At 42.0% G+C, this 15,930-nt stretch overlaps 1 protein-coding gene across 9 annotated transcripts; it reads left to right on the top strand.

Annotated features, from left to right (window-relative positions):
- The first annotated feature begins 1,691 nt into the window (after positions 1-1,691).
- Positions 1,692-15,756, top strand: inf2 (inverted formin 2). Of its 9 annotated transcripts, none has more exons than XM_034674543.1 (24): positions 1,693-1,814; positions 3,019-3,115; positions 6,167-6,568; positions 7,293-7,408; positions 7,630-7,789; positions 8,567-8,600; positions 8,859-9,000; positions 9,106-9,238; positions 9,469-10,050; positions 10,474-10,619; positions 10,737-10,798; positions 10,882-10,984; positions 11,113-11,198; positions 11,306-11,406; positions 11,516-11,586; positions 11,673-11,780; positions 11,878-11,948; positions 12,041-12,161; positions 12,279-12,443; positions 12,752-12,854; positions 12,963-13,115; positions 13,421-14,281; positions 14,792-14,888; positions 15,381-15,756. In XM_034674543.1, the coding sequence occupies exons 3-23, from the start codon at positions 6,172-6,174 to the stop codon at positions 14,878-14,880; spliced, it is 3,804 nt and encodes a 1,267-aa protein (XP_034530434.1). In that variant the 5' UTR covers positions 1,693-1,814; positions 3,019-3,115; positions 6,167-6,171; the 3' UTR covers positions 14,881-14,888; positions 15,381-15,756. The 9 variants fall into 9 exon arrangements, 7 of the variants coding, with proteins under 7 accessions (XP_034530434.1, XP_034530437.1, XP_034530435.1 ...); XM_034674546.1 differs by lacking the exon at positions 14,792-14,888 and adding an exon at positions 14,564-14,611; XM_034674544.1 differs by lacking the exon at positions 15,381-15,756 and adding an exon at positions 14,564-14,611 and having other exon boundaries at positions 14,756-15,217.
- Positions 15,757-15,930: the final 174 nt, after the last annotated feature.

The following is a 15,930-nucleotide window of genomic DNA, read 5'->3' as shown; positions in this document are numbered from 1 at the left end:
CTTAGAGACTCATAAGGTTGAAGATTTTGCAGCACTACTAATTTTGTGCCTGAAACTGTGGTTCAAAAAGCACCGATCATAAACAGAGAGCATGATGTTGACTTTAACTTTGATGCATTAGGAGAGAATTGTTTTCATGATCCTGCTGAACAAGCTCAGCAAGAGAATTGTAGGCTATCCATGATGAGCTATAATGTTTACTCAATAGCTTTTCAATAGGTCCCACCAGTTGCCATTATTTTCACTACAACAGGATGGAATTGCAGCGATAATGCATAAGGGTTGACGCTGTAACTTGAGTATCCTTGCTATGGATTTCTCAGTGGTCTCTCTGATAGAAGCCCTAGTTCCCTGTAAATGAACAAAGCATCTTATGGAGCTGACACGTTAGCTCAGGGGACCTAAAGAAGTGCAACAATACGATTGCTGTACATGAAACTCTAGAAAGCTAAATGGCCCCAACTCACAGGGGGCAGGATAACAGCTTCGTATGATCAACATGGTGGCACAGATTCTAAAACTGTTACCTTGTCTTCAAGGAGAAGGTCAAACAAATTCAAAGTGCTTTCAAATACATGAACTCTCTCTTCTTTTATTATTTTTGATTGGACAGTCAAATCACCATCTTCATGCTTTGTTTGAACTGTATGGGCTACACACTAACTTCTGTCTGGTGCAAGAAAACCCTAAAGAGCAAAGGCAGAATAGTCTTTATATTCCAATATCATCATGGATTGTGATCTGAGTGATTTCAAACACAGTTTTTGATTTTGTTAAAATTGGCCTAAAACATGCTGAAAATAAGTTGGAACATGTTTTTGTACCCCACATTGGAAAAGCACCCAGCTACATACTCTGAAAGCTGGACTCAGTTTCTTCATCTGTCAGATGTTACAATGTTAAAATGTCATTTAGCAGACACTTTTATCCAAAGCGATGTACATACGGGAACAAGAACAACACAAGCAAAGATCTAGACAAGAGAAAACAAGATCAGTACGGGTAACAAAGTGCTTCAAGTCCATTTGGGTGCAGGTACTGCCAAGCAGTGTAAAGGCAATGCACAAAAGTAATTAAGGAATTATTTTTTTGTGTGTTTGTTTTTTTTTTAGTTATAATAATAAAAAAAGGAACATCTACAATGAAGCAACCAACCCGTTTAAGACCTTCCATTATCTTCATCAACAATTAACCTAACCAAAATAACCAAAGTACCAAGTGCTGGGTCACTCCAGACCTGAACACAGATTCCCAGAGTAGAGCAGGATAAAACCTCATTATCTCAAGAGTATAATAGATTCTGTAACAGTGTCAGGCAGCTTGTGCTGTCCAGATGATCAGGGAGCCCAAGTTAATTTCCCTCCAGCAGCGACAGCCCGCCCGAGGTCGGATCCATCTAATGGGATGGGGAGAGTGGGAGGAGGGCCCGACCACTGGCTGCATTCAGCATCACAAGCAGCTTAACAAGCTAGACAAAGACAGGCCCACTGAAACCGGAAGTACAGCAATTCTACCGTCAAAAACATTATAAACTACTATTAAAAAAATATATGTTTCAATAAATCTTACGACAGTAGTTAGTATTGCATGACAGTTGAAGTTTAACTACATTTTTCAATAATATATTACCAGGTCTATCCAAACACATTGGTAGTTAGGTAACTTAAACCCATTAATAAAAAGTTCATCATATGTCTGGGTTTGAAATTCAACAATTTATTTGTCTGTCGTCGTTTTTGTGCAAAGTCAGTTAATGTCCGTTAAAGCTAAACCGTTGGCTGGCCTCTTGGAAAAACATCTGTTACTCTGAAAAGGTTGTTTTTCTTTCCTTTTTTACTTTGTTTACTAACTTGTATGTGTACTTGATAAATTGCTCTCTTTGTTTTGTAAACAAAAGTGAATAGTTCTGTAAAGGAAGCGATACAGGTGTTATTTTCTGTGATTTTAGAAGGGCAAAAATAGTGGGCTAGCCGTTTGTCTAGCTAGCTTAAGCTTACATGTTTGAGTGGATAAATTAACTTTTTGTGAAGTATAATATGTGAACTTCATCTTTATGGAAACGCGTAATCCACTGGTATTCACTTTATTCACACTGGAGTCTTTTTCTTGTATTGTAGACCTACAACTCCTTCAAGTTATTTAAAAGATTGTGAATAAGTTCCTTTAAAGTGGGACAAAATAAGGCAGGTAGACAGCTTCCTCAAAGCTTTTCTTAATACATTGACTTTTTAAATTATATCTCTTTGAAAACTTAAATATTATTTAGAAACATATTTAATGCTCTGTTGACTCTTCTGTCATGTTTGCTTGATTTCTTTCTCTTCACGCTAAACAATAAATCAATTGTTTCAGACCGGGATGACAGTAGGCTACTTGTTATTACAAAGGGAGATAAGATAAGATAAGATAAGATATATTTTATTTGTCCTCCGTTGGGGGAAATTCTTTTGTTACAGCAGCTTATAACACAGGACAGGGGAATACAACAATGTACTAACATAGTTAAAAAATATAACAACAGTAATAATAGCAATGACAAGGGTAAAATCTAATATAATAAAATAAAATAAGTTAAAATAAAATAAAATAAAATAAAATAAAAAATGGCAACTATTACAGATGTATACACACTATGTACACTTATATCTGATAAATAGATACAAAGTAGGTACAAAGTTAACCTTATTTATAGGATAGCTAATGCCTTTTTTTATAGCCTTTTAATATTGATTAACTATCTTTTATTTATTATCAGTATGTTTCATTGAGTTTAATTCTAAACTTCAAAAGTTGCCTGTAGGTATTCTGCCGAGGCCACATGTATTTTATTTTGAAAGGATTAACCGGATGTCACCCCTCAACAACATTGCTTCCTTAACACTGCCAATCTCTCACAAGTGAGTGAAAGCCCAGTAGCATTAATGATTAGACGCGGTGCCATCCAAGTGCCACACGGGGCTTCACCTGCCGCACAGAGCACATTTTCAGGGATTCACGTTTTATTCTTATTTTTGGCAGAATGAAAGGCTGTCCGGATGACTGAGAGGAGATCCTCTTTTTGAGACAGACCAGAGGACGCATTTCTTCCAAGTGCACATTTATGGAATAAAAACAGGTAAGGTGTAACAGTCAGTTTATTGATCATCTGTATTAATGCAGTAGAATGGTACGATCAGGCATGTGTACCTGCTGAAGTATATATCTCTATGTGTTTTTTCCCCGCTGTCTTTTCCTTGCCACAGTAAGGTGACCAGTCCCGTTATACTCCTCGGAATGTGGGCAAAATCGCAGCGCAGTGTGCTGATGTTGCACGGTTAATGTCGCTATTTCAGTCCCCCCTTTGATCATAATGGACTACTGCATAGTGCAGATTGAAAGTCGCATACGTGTTGGTGTGTCACAGCCTTTTATTTTGCCATAAAACGAGTGCTCCTTGTAAACCTCCTCGCCTTGGACAGAATGTGGAGGAACAAGACTCAACAAAAAACCTAGTTGGCACAATGCGCTCAAACTGAGGGTTGCAGTTTTAAGGTTGTTTTGGAGCATATCGCCTGTCACTTGTGTAACTGTGCAGGTGTAACTGTATTTGGCAGCAGATGAAGACAGCATCAGACTGTGTGGGAGCAAGGGGAACTAAACAACAGGATGATAGAAAAGGATACATTTCAACTCCAAAAGTGTGCTTGTGGACTTTGCGGGCAAGTCGGTCACTCCCTTAAATAGCAGAAAGGGGAGGAGAGGTGGTTGGGATATCAGATTAATGTCTACCAGATGTTCCTTGTTGAGATAATCATCGTGCAAACATTGTAAAGATATTTGGGATAAAGCTTGAACCTCTAAGCACACAATATCCACCTAACATACACTCTGTTTGAACACATGTGTTGTGTACCATGAAATCATCATTATCGTAATAGCATGATAACAAGCTCAAATCTAATTCTACAACATGCGTCCCATCCTTCATCTGATTATATGGGGTATTTCTGTGGAGGGGAAACAAGATGAGAAAAGTGTGCAGTGTGTTGCCTGAGGTTTAATCCATCTCCCCTAAATCTATTAGTTTGTTTACTCATTCATTGTTGCTGAAATAGACAAAAAAAATGGTTGGGGGAAATTTAGAGTGCATAAGCTTTACATATGTCTCAGAGGAAATGAATCCTGGAGCTGCTAAGTGTTGATGCTGTACAGTAGCAGTGGGCTGCTGTGTGGGCGGCTTAACCAGAGGACAGATGAGTAGGCTCGTCCTGTGTTCAGTGAATCAGCCTGCTATTAGAGGTATGTGTGGGAGATCTGGCAGACGAGGTCTGTAAGTGAGAGTTGTTTTTATTTGGGGAGTGCACAAGGAAATGAATAAATGCTTTGTCCCTCATATTTTGACGTTGATCAGCATGTAACACAGTTGTTTGTGCATGCAGTTTGTGCATGCACAAAATTTTCCAGTCTCTATGGGGTCAAACCATCATCTGAGGGAATGAAACTGAAATTGCAAAAGAGGAACATAAGCTGTCACACCAGCATGTTTATCTCGAGCCAAGTTTCCTGTCCCGGGAAAGCCCTGCCCTTCCTTGTGAAAAGTTCCTGAACCACGCTGAGTTGTCCACATGACACACACACACACACACACAGACACATCCCCATTTCCCTTCAAGTGTCTTAGTCAGACTCATAACTATGACTTTGCTAAGAATGAATCCATTTCACAAAACTCATCCGATGAACCCTGTCAGCTTCACAACTTTTCATGAGTGTGAAAATTCTCCAGATTACAAGCATCAACTTGCAACTTTTTGTTCTCTCCTCACTCAGAACATGAAAACACGATGCACGCCTGAATCAGAGGAGTGTTTAAATGGTGGCTTGGCGTAACTCTCATCAGCTTTAAGGGGGCAGGGAGCATTCCATTTATGTTGTGGCTGATGAACACAGCTCTTTCAAGAGTACTGAGAAGGCCTATTGTGAAACGCCATTGTCAGCCTGCTTGCTGCCACGGTAACACTCTCACACTGGCAGCAGGAATAAAAATGCTGCAGTCAGAGCTGACAAATGCTTTGCCAGAAAATGTGAGAAAAAAAAAAAAAAAGCTTCACTTCACCTTGACTGTACTGAGTGAATAGAAATCCAATTGCGGGTTTTTTCACAAGTCATTACGTCTGTTCCCTGCGAGGGAGGGAAATGTAAGATATTCGCAAACTGCTTGTAAGTGTGTGTAGTTAACTACGACAGGAACAACTTCTGAAATCTTAATTCCTTCCAGGCTAGCTCACTTAGGAACATCTTTGCAGAGCATTTTGTTTGCGCATGCACATGCCTTAATGTCTCGTTTGTATATCTTTCTTTTGCCAGGAAGGAAATCAACAACAGGAGACAGACCCTCACCGTTCATTTATCCCGGGTCACCTAATAGAAGAGCTCCAGCTCAGAGAGAAAGTATTTTTAGATGAATACTGAAAGCTTTCCCCTTTTTTGGTCTGAACCCTTATCCTGTTGATTCAGTTAGCGTGTGGGAACATGTTTATACTAGTTGCTTGAATTGCAGTGGTTGGTTTATAGAAGCTCAGAGGTGAGACAGCTTGGTTAAAGGAGGCGACTGTGCTCTGACGTTACGCATAAAAACTTGAGGCACTTGTTGGATCAATGTGTGGATTCAGGTCAGGGTAAGCTATGTTGATATGACGATTGATTTGTTTCTATGTATTAGCTTGTTACAAATGTGCCTTGTGCATGTTTTTTAATGTTTTACCAGAGGCAGGAGCTTGATATTAGATTCATTTCTACTGTAAATTGTGACAGGTTCCGTCCAGACAACACTGAGCCGTGCTTTGTGGAGAGTTTGGACGAGCTGGCTGTGTGTCTTTTCTCTTTCAAGCAGGATTAAGTAGGAATGTTTGGCCGAGCTGGCAATAACTGGACTGCTGACATGAAAGTGCACAGCTATCATTTCCTATTCTGTTGTCTCTTCCTTTCTGATAAGGCCTCATGTTGGCCTGTTTCCTGTAGTCTGGATAGCAATGGTGACTCTGTATACCGGACAGAAACCATTGGAGAGCTCTGCGAACAGACACCATCTGCAGATCATAACAAGATGATCATTTTAAATTAATTGCCGAAAATGATCTGCATACATAAACAATGACTAAACACTGCTTCCTCCTCTCCTCCACAGGCATCATGTCAGGGAAGTCGGATGTAAAGAACAAGTGGGCGGCAGTCCGAGGCCGCCTTGGCTCTTCTCAGGACTCAGACACCCAGCAGGAAGCCAACCTGGAGAGTGCTGATCCGGAGCTCTGCATTCGGCTGCTGCAAGTCCCCACTGTGGTTAACTACTCGGGGCTGAAGCGCCGCCTGGAGGGCAGCGACCAGACATGGATGGTGCAGTTTCTGGAGCTGAGCGGGTTGGATCTCCTCCTGGAAGCCCTGGACCGGCTCTCAGGGCGGGGATGCTCTCGTATCGCAGACGCCCTCCTGCAACTCACCTGCGTCAACTGCGTCAGGGCGGTCATGAACTCCTCTGCGGGAATCGACTTCATTATAGAAAATGAGGGATACATACGGCAGCTCTCACAAGGTTTGATCACATGATTAAAACTCAGAGTGGCCTCATGCATTCAAAGAGGAAATAAATATACATCTTAAAGAATATTTGGGGGGCTTTAGATGCCTTAATTTAAAGGACAGGACCGTGGATAGAGTAGCAAACCTGGGCAGCCTTTGGATGACTAAAGCCTCTGAACATGATTTATGCAATTTCCCCGCTTAGCAAAACCAGCACCTCGAAAAGATAATATTCAAAGTATGCAGAATAATTTTCTCAAGATATTTAAATCAAACTATTCATTCATAAAAAAAAGTCTCAGAACTCGAGGCTCCAGTCTTTTACATAATTTCTAACATTTGTAGTATTTGTCCAAATCCTTCAGAACTCAGGGGACCAAAATGTTTTCAGTGACTCACTCTGCTGACCTTAATCCAGACGTGTATTCAGCTGTTTGTACATAGATGACTCATAAAAGGCTGCTTCACAATATCCTTAAAAATATATTGTCATGCTGTGCTTTGAATAATGGATTTTCCCACTTTTTAAATAAACAACACACCGTTATCTACAGCATCAGTTCTTTAGAAGGCAAAGTTCAAGTTGAGTCGCCTTAAAGGCTGAGAAGCAAAACATCACGCTCGAGTTTACACTCTGGAGTGATAAGGGTGACAGGATGGCTTATTGTGAGAGAGACAGACACATTTATTATCACTACCTGACCTGTCTTGATGTGTGTGATCTTAATGCCCCACAGCCTTGGACACTTCCAACATCATGGTGAAGAAGCAAGTGTTTGAGCTGCTTGCCGCTCTCAGCATGTTCTCCGCAGAAGGCCACCGCCTGGCGCTCGACGCCCTGGATCACTACAAGGCAAGTAGGAGAGCATGTAGAGGAGTCACACTTGTAGCATCTGTTTTTGAAAAGTTAAGCTGCCTTTGGATTTACCTCACATGACCCTACATCATCATTCTGGGTTGTTAAACTACCTTCTAATGCCCCCTAGTGGCTGATTGACTGCACAAGTTTTGTACATCAGAATCTTTTCCTTTCTTTCTCAATGACTCTTACTCTGATTTGGATTTTCCCTTCAGGGTGTGAAGACGCGGCAGTATCGCTTCAGTGTGATCATGAACGAGATGCAGGCCACAGATAATGTCCCGTACATGGTCACGCTACTCAGTGTCATCAACGCCATCATCTTTGGGACGGATGACCTCAGGCAGAGAGACCGGACGAGAAAGGAGTTTATAGGTAGGTTCTCTGTTCAGCTGCTATTTAAGATTTAATCAGAGTCGCATCATGAGTAAGGTCACACGATGGTAAACAGGCTGCTCACACTGATGCTGGAGGGAGTTCAGGGAAGGGAAAGAAGGCCATCAGCAGGAGCTCTGTTACAAACATGTCTGTCACTGGGTCTGTCTAAGAATAGATCTGATGACCTCAATCTTACTTTGACAAAACGCTGGAGATACTCAGCAGTACTTAAGAACTCAGCATTGTGCATTATAAAATTTTATACCATAACTAGTCAAGAAATATCCTCACTCTGACTCTGAATTCACGCTGACTTCATGTCGTTTTATGACATATGTGTGAGAAATTGAGCCATCTGACATCCCTCTATTTTCTATCGTTGAGTTTTACCACCTGTGAAGTCTTCTCCAGCCTACACCAGACAAAACAGGACTAATAATGGACTAACAGCTCCAACACAAGCTTTTTCCCTCAAGGCATCAGTGTGAAAGCTCCCAAAGATTGGTGCAGCTAAGATAGTTTGACAAAAATGTCAGAAGAATCCTCCTAAATGTCCCAAAATGCTTCCCACCACCTTGGACCAATCAGGCATTTTTTCTGCCACTCCCCTTCTGTGATTGCTCACCTGTGACTTCCTGCCATTTCTCCAAAAATCTCACATATGCCACCGTGGAGGAGAGAAACGAGACACCTTCTAAGATAAACTTTCTTGAAAGCCGATAATTGCATTTTGTTGTGATACTCAGGGCTCTGTGTTTGATTGTTGCCTTGCAGGGCTTCAGCTGCTTGATATTCTGCCAAAGTTAAGGTGAGCCCTCCTTCTGCTGTTCACTTTTCATTTTGTCACTCTCTTACTTATTAAAGCTGCTTTTATGCAACCAGGAATCTTTTAAAGGTTGCTTTTAAAGTTCATTATCATTTCAAGTAAAGCGCTGCTGTCAGGAAAAAGATGTTTGCAATTTGCATCAATTAATGAGTGATTCATCGCTGCTTTCTAAAAACTGAAAATGGCATTTGAATGCAATGAAGTGTCCCCAGCAGTGATCTGTATGTGTGTGTTGTTCAGGGAGCAGGAGGATGAAGATTTGATAATTCAATGCGAAGCTTTTGAAGAGGCGATGACTGAGGATGATGAAGAGCTGCTGCGGGTCTACGGGGGCATCGACATGAGTAATCACCTGGAGGTTTTTACTACACTCTTCAACAAGGTACCACTGACCGCTTAAAACAGTTTGTCATCCATTAGGTGTATCTGATCCGGCTATTTGAACACGCAGTCTATAATTTGTACATTTGCATGTTACTTTTTGCAGGTGAGCAGCTCCCCGGCCTCCCTGCAGCTGCTCTCCATCCTGCAGACGTTGTTGGTGCTGGGTCCAGGCCGCTCAGATATCTGGCTGGCTCTGGAAGCCATCACTAACAGAGCCACGCTGCTGGCCCAGGACTGTGAGTTAACAATGAAGTTAATGTGCACTTTAGGTCAACACTTTAAAGAGGCTAATGGTTAGCTAATGGTCACCTGAGTGATTCATGTGTGAAGAGGAGAGATTAAACATGAAAACAAATCCAAGTGATGAAATTGAAGCAGCTGTTGACAGAGGGGATGAAAGCTCTTGTACCTGAGAGTTATGTAGTGTTGGTCCATCGGTGTGTGTGTGTGTGTGTTTGTGCTCCAGCTCAGATGGAGTCGAGTGAGAAGATCATGCAGCGGCTGATCTTCTCCAAAGGGCAGAGCTGTGCTGGTCACCATGAAGTCGACGGGCTGCTCCTGAAGGTGGATAAAGCTGTTCAGACTGATGAGCACGACGGAGTGAAGACAGACAAAATCACCACATCCTCTCAGAAGCTGCTGTGTGCCCCCCCTCCTCCTCCTCCTCCACCTCCTCTACCCCTGAGTATCACTGGGCCCCCACCTCCTCCTCCACCTCCACCTCCTCCTCCGCCACTTCCTGGAGGATTTGGCGGCTCTCCACCACCTCCTCCTTTACCAGGAATGGCGCCGCCACCACCTCCACCACCACTGCCCGGTTGCCCAGGCATGCCTCCCCCACCCCCTCCGCCCCCGTTGCTAGGGATGGGTTTTGGACCCCCACCGCCACCTCCCTTACCTGGCATGCCGCCTCCACCTCCTCCTCCACCTGGTATGATAATGGCTCAGAGCAGCCAGGTGCTGGGTTTTGCTGCGCCTGTAAAGGCCAGCAGATGCCCCACACTGAGGATGAAGAAGCTCAACTGGCAGAAACTGCGAGCTGTAACAGGTGAGGGGATAAAATATCATCTCCTAGAGTTTCCTTTTTTTATTAAGGCTGAATCCAATATTTAAAAATGTCACTTTGATACACGCTGGAATTATAAAGTAAAATCACTTTTGCTTCCATCCATCAAGACCTTATTTATTCCTTAGGCCATTTCTGTTTAAACTGAACAGTAGAGTGAAGACATTGCCAGCAGACACTCAGGAAAAGAATAAGTGATGGGGATGGAATATTGTTATGATCAGCACTCTCCTCAACAAGCCATTGTTCCTCTTTTGAATGTTATGTGATGAGGCTATCACAGAGGATTCCCCGGAGTTTCAAGAGGATATTACTTTCGAATTTGTTTAGCTTCCGTGTGATTTCGACACATAAATGGATCCCCATTAGCTCATGACAGGTTCCTCTCTTCCTGCGCACACACAGATGGTCACTCCATGTGGGCCTCGGTTCAGAAAGAGCCTCCTCCTCATGAGCCGGACTACAGCAGTATCGAGCAGCTGTTCTGTCTCCCGGTGACCGAGCACAAAGACAAGGGGGCAGCTGCTCCTGTCAAGAAGGAGCCTAAAGAGGTGCGCTTGGTCAACACTCGAAACGGCTCCTCAGAGTTGTGGACATCAGAACGACACAGACCTGATTATCAAAGCTGAATAATCAAACTGTCTCCCTAACTCTTTTTTTGTCCATAGATTACATTTATTGATCCAAAGAAAAACTTGAATTTAAACATATTCCTGAAGCAGTTTAGATGGTGAGATATAACATATTGTTTTAATGCTTTTAAACATATTTTAAAAATCTTTCAGCTGAATATTTTCAATGTTCTCCATCCAGCACTAATGAGGACTTTATAGCCATGATTCAGAAAGGGGACCGATCTAGGTTTGATGTAGAGGTGCTGAAGCAGCTTCTGAAGCTCCTACCAGAGAAGCATGAGGTTTGTACTCTTAACGATCCACTCTCCTTTTTTTTTTCTTTCTTTTTTCCTCTCGCATATCTGCCATTAAGAGTGCATTTGATAATGGCAAATGTATGAGTCACTATTTTGGTTGTTTTTTTTTCTAGATTGAGAATTTGAAATCATTCCAAGGAGAAAAAGAGAAGCTGGCAAATGTTGATCGTTTCTACACCCTCCTGCTCACAGTGCCAAGGTAACTTTTCATACTTAAGGGCTGCTTAATTATATTCTCATACCAGAAAATACTTGTAAAACCTGGCTCCTAATTTACACACTTTGATTCCTGGCTTGTTTACCCAGTTATCAGCTGAGGATTGAGTGCATGTTATTGTGCGAGGAGACTTCATCAGTGCTGGAAATGATGAAACCAAAAGCAAAGCTGGTAGAGGAAGCGTGCCAGTGTAAGTGAACCTGTGACTTTCAGATTTATTCCCCACGCATGCAGCTGAACTATCCGTATCCATATATATCCTGTATCATCAAGTTAACGCTGTGTAACTCATTTGTCAGCCCTCAGAGAGAGCACGCTCATGCCTAGTTTCTGCAGGCTCATCCTGGATGTTGGGAATTTTCTCAACTACGTAAGAAGCTCTTTAGTCTCATGTTTATTTCACTGAAGCTGACATTTAGAAGGAGCTTGCATTTTTAATTATCGTTCTACTTTCAGGGAAGTCACACAGGGAATGCTGAGGGCTTCAAGATCAGCTCTCTGCTCAAGCTTACAGAAACGAAGGCCAACAAGGGCCGCATTACGCTGCTTCATCACATCCTGGAGGTACACTAAGCGACCCATTGCTGCCATTAATTCTTTTTTACTTCCTTGTTTATGAACCTGCTTAATTACACTGAGGCTTTTTTCTTTTTCTGCAAAGGAAGCGGAGGTGAACCACCCAGAGCTGCTGGATCTTCCAGATGATATTGAGATCTGTGAAAAAGCAGCTGGGTAAAGAAACCTTTAACATCTACTTCAGCCTGTGTTTTGCCGCTTGAATCCAAACCGACAGATAACAAAAGGATTCATGCTTTTGCCCTCAGAGTTAATCTGGACTCTGTTCAGTCAGAAGCCAGTGCCTTACTAAAACGACTGAACGAGACGGCCAAGAAGGTCTCCAATTCCAATGAAGAGGTGAAGGAACAGTTTGCCAAAGTTCTTGAGGTAAGATGATGATACACTCAGCTTTTCCTTCAAACAGAGCCAACACTTTGTGACTCAGTGCTGTTTTCAAGCTTGATCCAAATCCCCCAAATTCTCTTTCCTTTTTGTCTGCTGCAGGAAAGTGTGGAGGCATGTCAAACTCTAACTGAAAGGTTCAATGCAATTGAGAAGAAGAAGAGCGCGCTGGCTGTCTACTTATGTGAGGACACAAATCAGCTGTCTCTTGAGGATCTCTTTGGAACCATCAGGACTTTCCGGGGACTTTTCATCAAGTCACTGAAGGTCAGGGAAGACACGTTACTCCCATGATGATATATTTACAGACTTTTACACACTGAATGTTAACAATGTGGCGTTTTTTTAAACTTGCACTGCTCTTTGAAGAGTCATGCAATGCTATTTGAGACACCATACATATAAAGTCCTCTGGTTGGGTATGAGAGCTGTGTTATCTTTAGAGCATAGAAAGCATAACACTGTGGGAAAGCTGGGGGTTGCTAATAAGCCTCTGCTCCGAATGATACAAAGACAAATTGCTAAGTACATTTTGTACTTGGCAGTGAGTGACATCCTGACTTACATGATAACAGGAAAACAAAATGAGGAGAGAGCAGGCAGCCAAGGCAGAGAAGAGGAAGAAGCAGCTGGCTGAGGAAGAATCCAAGAGACAGAAGGGAGAAAACGGAAAAATAAGTAAGCAGTGAACAGCCCTCCTTTCTTTCACTGAGCTGGAATTATGTAACTGAGGTTCAGTTTGAATTATCTGCGTTTTAACTCCTCTCTTTTCCCTCTCTTTACTAGTCAAGAAAGGCTTTGTGCCACAGAACGACGGCTGCATCATCGACCATCTCCTGGCGGATATCAGGAAAGGTTTCAGCCTAAGAAAGACCCGGCCCAGGTGCGATTCGGAAAGCCTCCCTTCTAGTGAAAAGCGTAGGGATACCTGCCAGTCTGGTAAGGACAAGAGACTGCGGCCTCCATCTGCAGACCTAGCGCCGCTTCTGAGCCACTTCACTGCGAGCCACAACACAGCCTTGCTGCTTTATTCAGGCTCTTTTTTATTTGCTCTTTAAAACCGCTGCCATCTTTCTAAGCTAGCTCCACAGCTCTTTTGCTTTGCCATGCTTATCATTTGCTATCATGACAACTTTTTATTGCCATGCATCTGTGTCATTAAGACTTATGACCCCATTTCAAAGATGGTAATAGTCATAATGTGTTTAACTTCACCACCATTACCCACTACCTCTCCCTTTTAGGACCAGGTGTGAAGCCTGTAGAAGAAGAGGCCGCAGAAGCAGCAACCATTTCCGCTCTCACCAAACCTCAGACAGAGGATCACCAGCCCGCCGCAGGCGAAGTGAACGGTTTCATCAGCCCTTCAGAAGAGAATCCACCAGCACTGCAGGGTACAGTGCAAGACGGACCAGCTGCACCTCCCAGCACACCCCCAGTAAAAGCAGCCATGACGATACAAACACCTCTGGAAAGGCCGACATTGCTGCCAGAGGAGCAACACCCACAGGAACCTTCAGTTTCACCGCTAGACATGACACAACCTCAACCCCAAGTTAAAGAGGAACACCAACCATGTCCCCCCACAACAAATGGCTTTTCACCTGATTCAACTGAGACCAGCGCCCTCAGCCCATCTTCCCTCTCCGATTCAGACCTGATGGAGGCTGTGTTAGACCGCTCAGTACCTGAGAGGCTGTTACCTGGGGAAACGGCGAATACCAGTGTTAATGTTAAAATCAAAGAAAGTCCTTTCCCAAAAACAGACAATGTGAAACAGAGTGAAAGCAATACACCGGGAGAAGAGAATGGTGAAACTAGTAATAAAATAAGCCATTTAACAAAGGCCGGAGGACGAGAGGAGCAGGCGCACATTATCGTAAAAACACACAACCAAGATGAGGTCATCGGCACCAAACATTCGGACCCAAAGAGCAATGTGACCGCACTTATTGAGGGCATCGAGGGGTGTGATGTCCCAGATGGACTGGAATCAGAGATTCAAGAATTGCCATCAGTCTCTGAAGCATTGCCTCCATCCCTTAAACCTGAACCAAAGAAACAGGGAGGCTTCTTTAAGCGAAACAAAAAGAAGAGTAATTCAGGTAATCCGTCCATATATCTCAATAAAAATCATGTTTGGAATGCTAGTAGCTTGATGTGTCTTGAAGGGAAGTCTTTATTTATTTTGTTTTTATTCCATTTAACGTTTTATATTTTATGTATTGGCTATTTTAGTGTTTATTCCTAACTACTAAGCATGTGACATGCATTTTATTAAAGAGTTTGGATGCAGTGTGCAGCCCTTGATTTGCAGATTGAATATTGAATGGATGTAAATATGGCCAGTCTGTTTGAATGCTCTGTTTTCCGTTCTGAAACACAAGGTGGGAAAGGACACACTAAACATAAAAAGGGCTGTGTGTTGCAGTGAGGTAGGTCAAAAACGGTGGGATGGCAAACTGTAAGCAGGAACATCATCCGAATGAGTTCAATCACCGTCAAAGCTTTGTCCTAAATAACACATCATTTGTTGGTCTAACTGGATTAACTGGATTTCATTTGTCTCTGTTGTCCAGCTTTAACACTTGCTCTCTCTTCAATGCTTTTGCAAGTCAGTTGTGGTCAGGCCAAAATCCTAACAGCATTCGACCAAATGTGTGTTGAGGTGATTCTAATGCCCATCAAACCAGGGGAATACTAACCCTAAAGGTACTCATGTGTGAAGAAGTGAATCCTCTAATCAGCACTTTAGAGATCTAACATCACAGTTTTCTGATCTTACGCAGCCTTGCAGCTTGTGGTGTCATTGTGTAGTCATCGTGATCTGAGTTATTTCATAAAATTTGTCACTTTTGTGTCTTTACCTACCATATTTTCTTGTCCATTCCGCAAATCTGCAACTGGGACTGTTTAACCTACTAACACAGTCTCGTGTGCTTCCTGTAAAACTGTGTTTGAGCTGATTTTATTTAAAAGATCCAGTGTGTTGCATTGTTTTACAAAGTTATTCATAAAAAAGAAGTTTTAAACAATTTAAAGCTGATTTAGTCATGTTTGCAATTTTAGACTTGTGGACACATTTTTCTCTAACTGCACTATTTTATCCCACTGTAAATATTTTAGCTTTCAAAAAGCATTAAAGTATTTAATTTTTGAAACGTTTTTGATTCAATCTATTCATTTGAGTTTTTGTTTTCCTAGGTGAATGCAGAAAAAGGAAATCAAGAGGAAAAAGAAAATGTTAATGTCGCTGAACTGGACGGACTGAATTGTATTTTAGTTGACAAGAAAATGAGATTTGACTCCTTCTGGTGGATGCAGAATTCTTCCTTTTGCAATGATTTGCTTTTTGAGACTGAGAAGAGGAAACTCAACAAAGGCTGGGATCTACTCAACGAGGATGTTAACATGTCACTTTATGTAAATGAGTTGCAGCTTTTGTGTATTTGATTGCTTTGGTGAATATGCTTTCTATGTTTTGTAAAATTGTTATATGCAGTGAATGTGTTTTGCTATAAGCTTTAATAGCTGCTTGGCACCTGTATACAGAGGAAGATGCAGTGTTTGGTACAAGATATTTAATTTATCATCAAAAAACTGCTTTAAAGTCATGTCTTAATTTAAACTTTATATATTATCCAGAAGATCTATAACAGGAAATATGTGAAAAAAGATTTAATGGATTGTAACTTTTAATGTTTAATATATTTTAATAAAAGTGAATTTACTGTTTTCTGTCTGCTTTTAATCA

This window comes from Notolabrus celidotus, chromosome 22 (genome assembly GCF_009762535.1).
Source record: "Notolabrus celidotus isolate fNotCel1 chromosome 22, fNotCel1.pri, whole genome shotgun sequence".
In the NCBI taxonomy this organism is placed as follows: domain Eukaryota; kingdom Metazoa; phylum Chordata; class Actinopteri; order Labriformes; family Labridae; genus Notolabrus; species Notolabrus celidotus.
The sequence above is the reverse complement of the archived record's forward strand: the minus strand, read 5'-3'. Positions and strand labels throughout refer to the sequence as shown.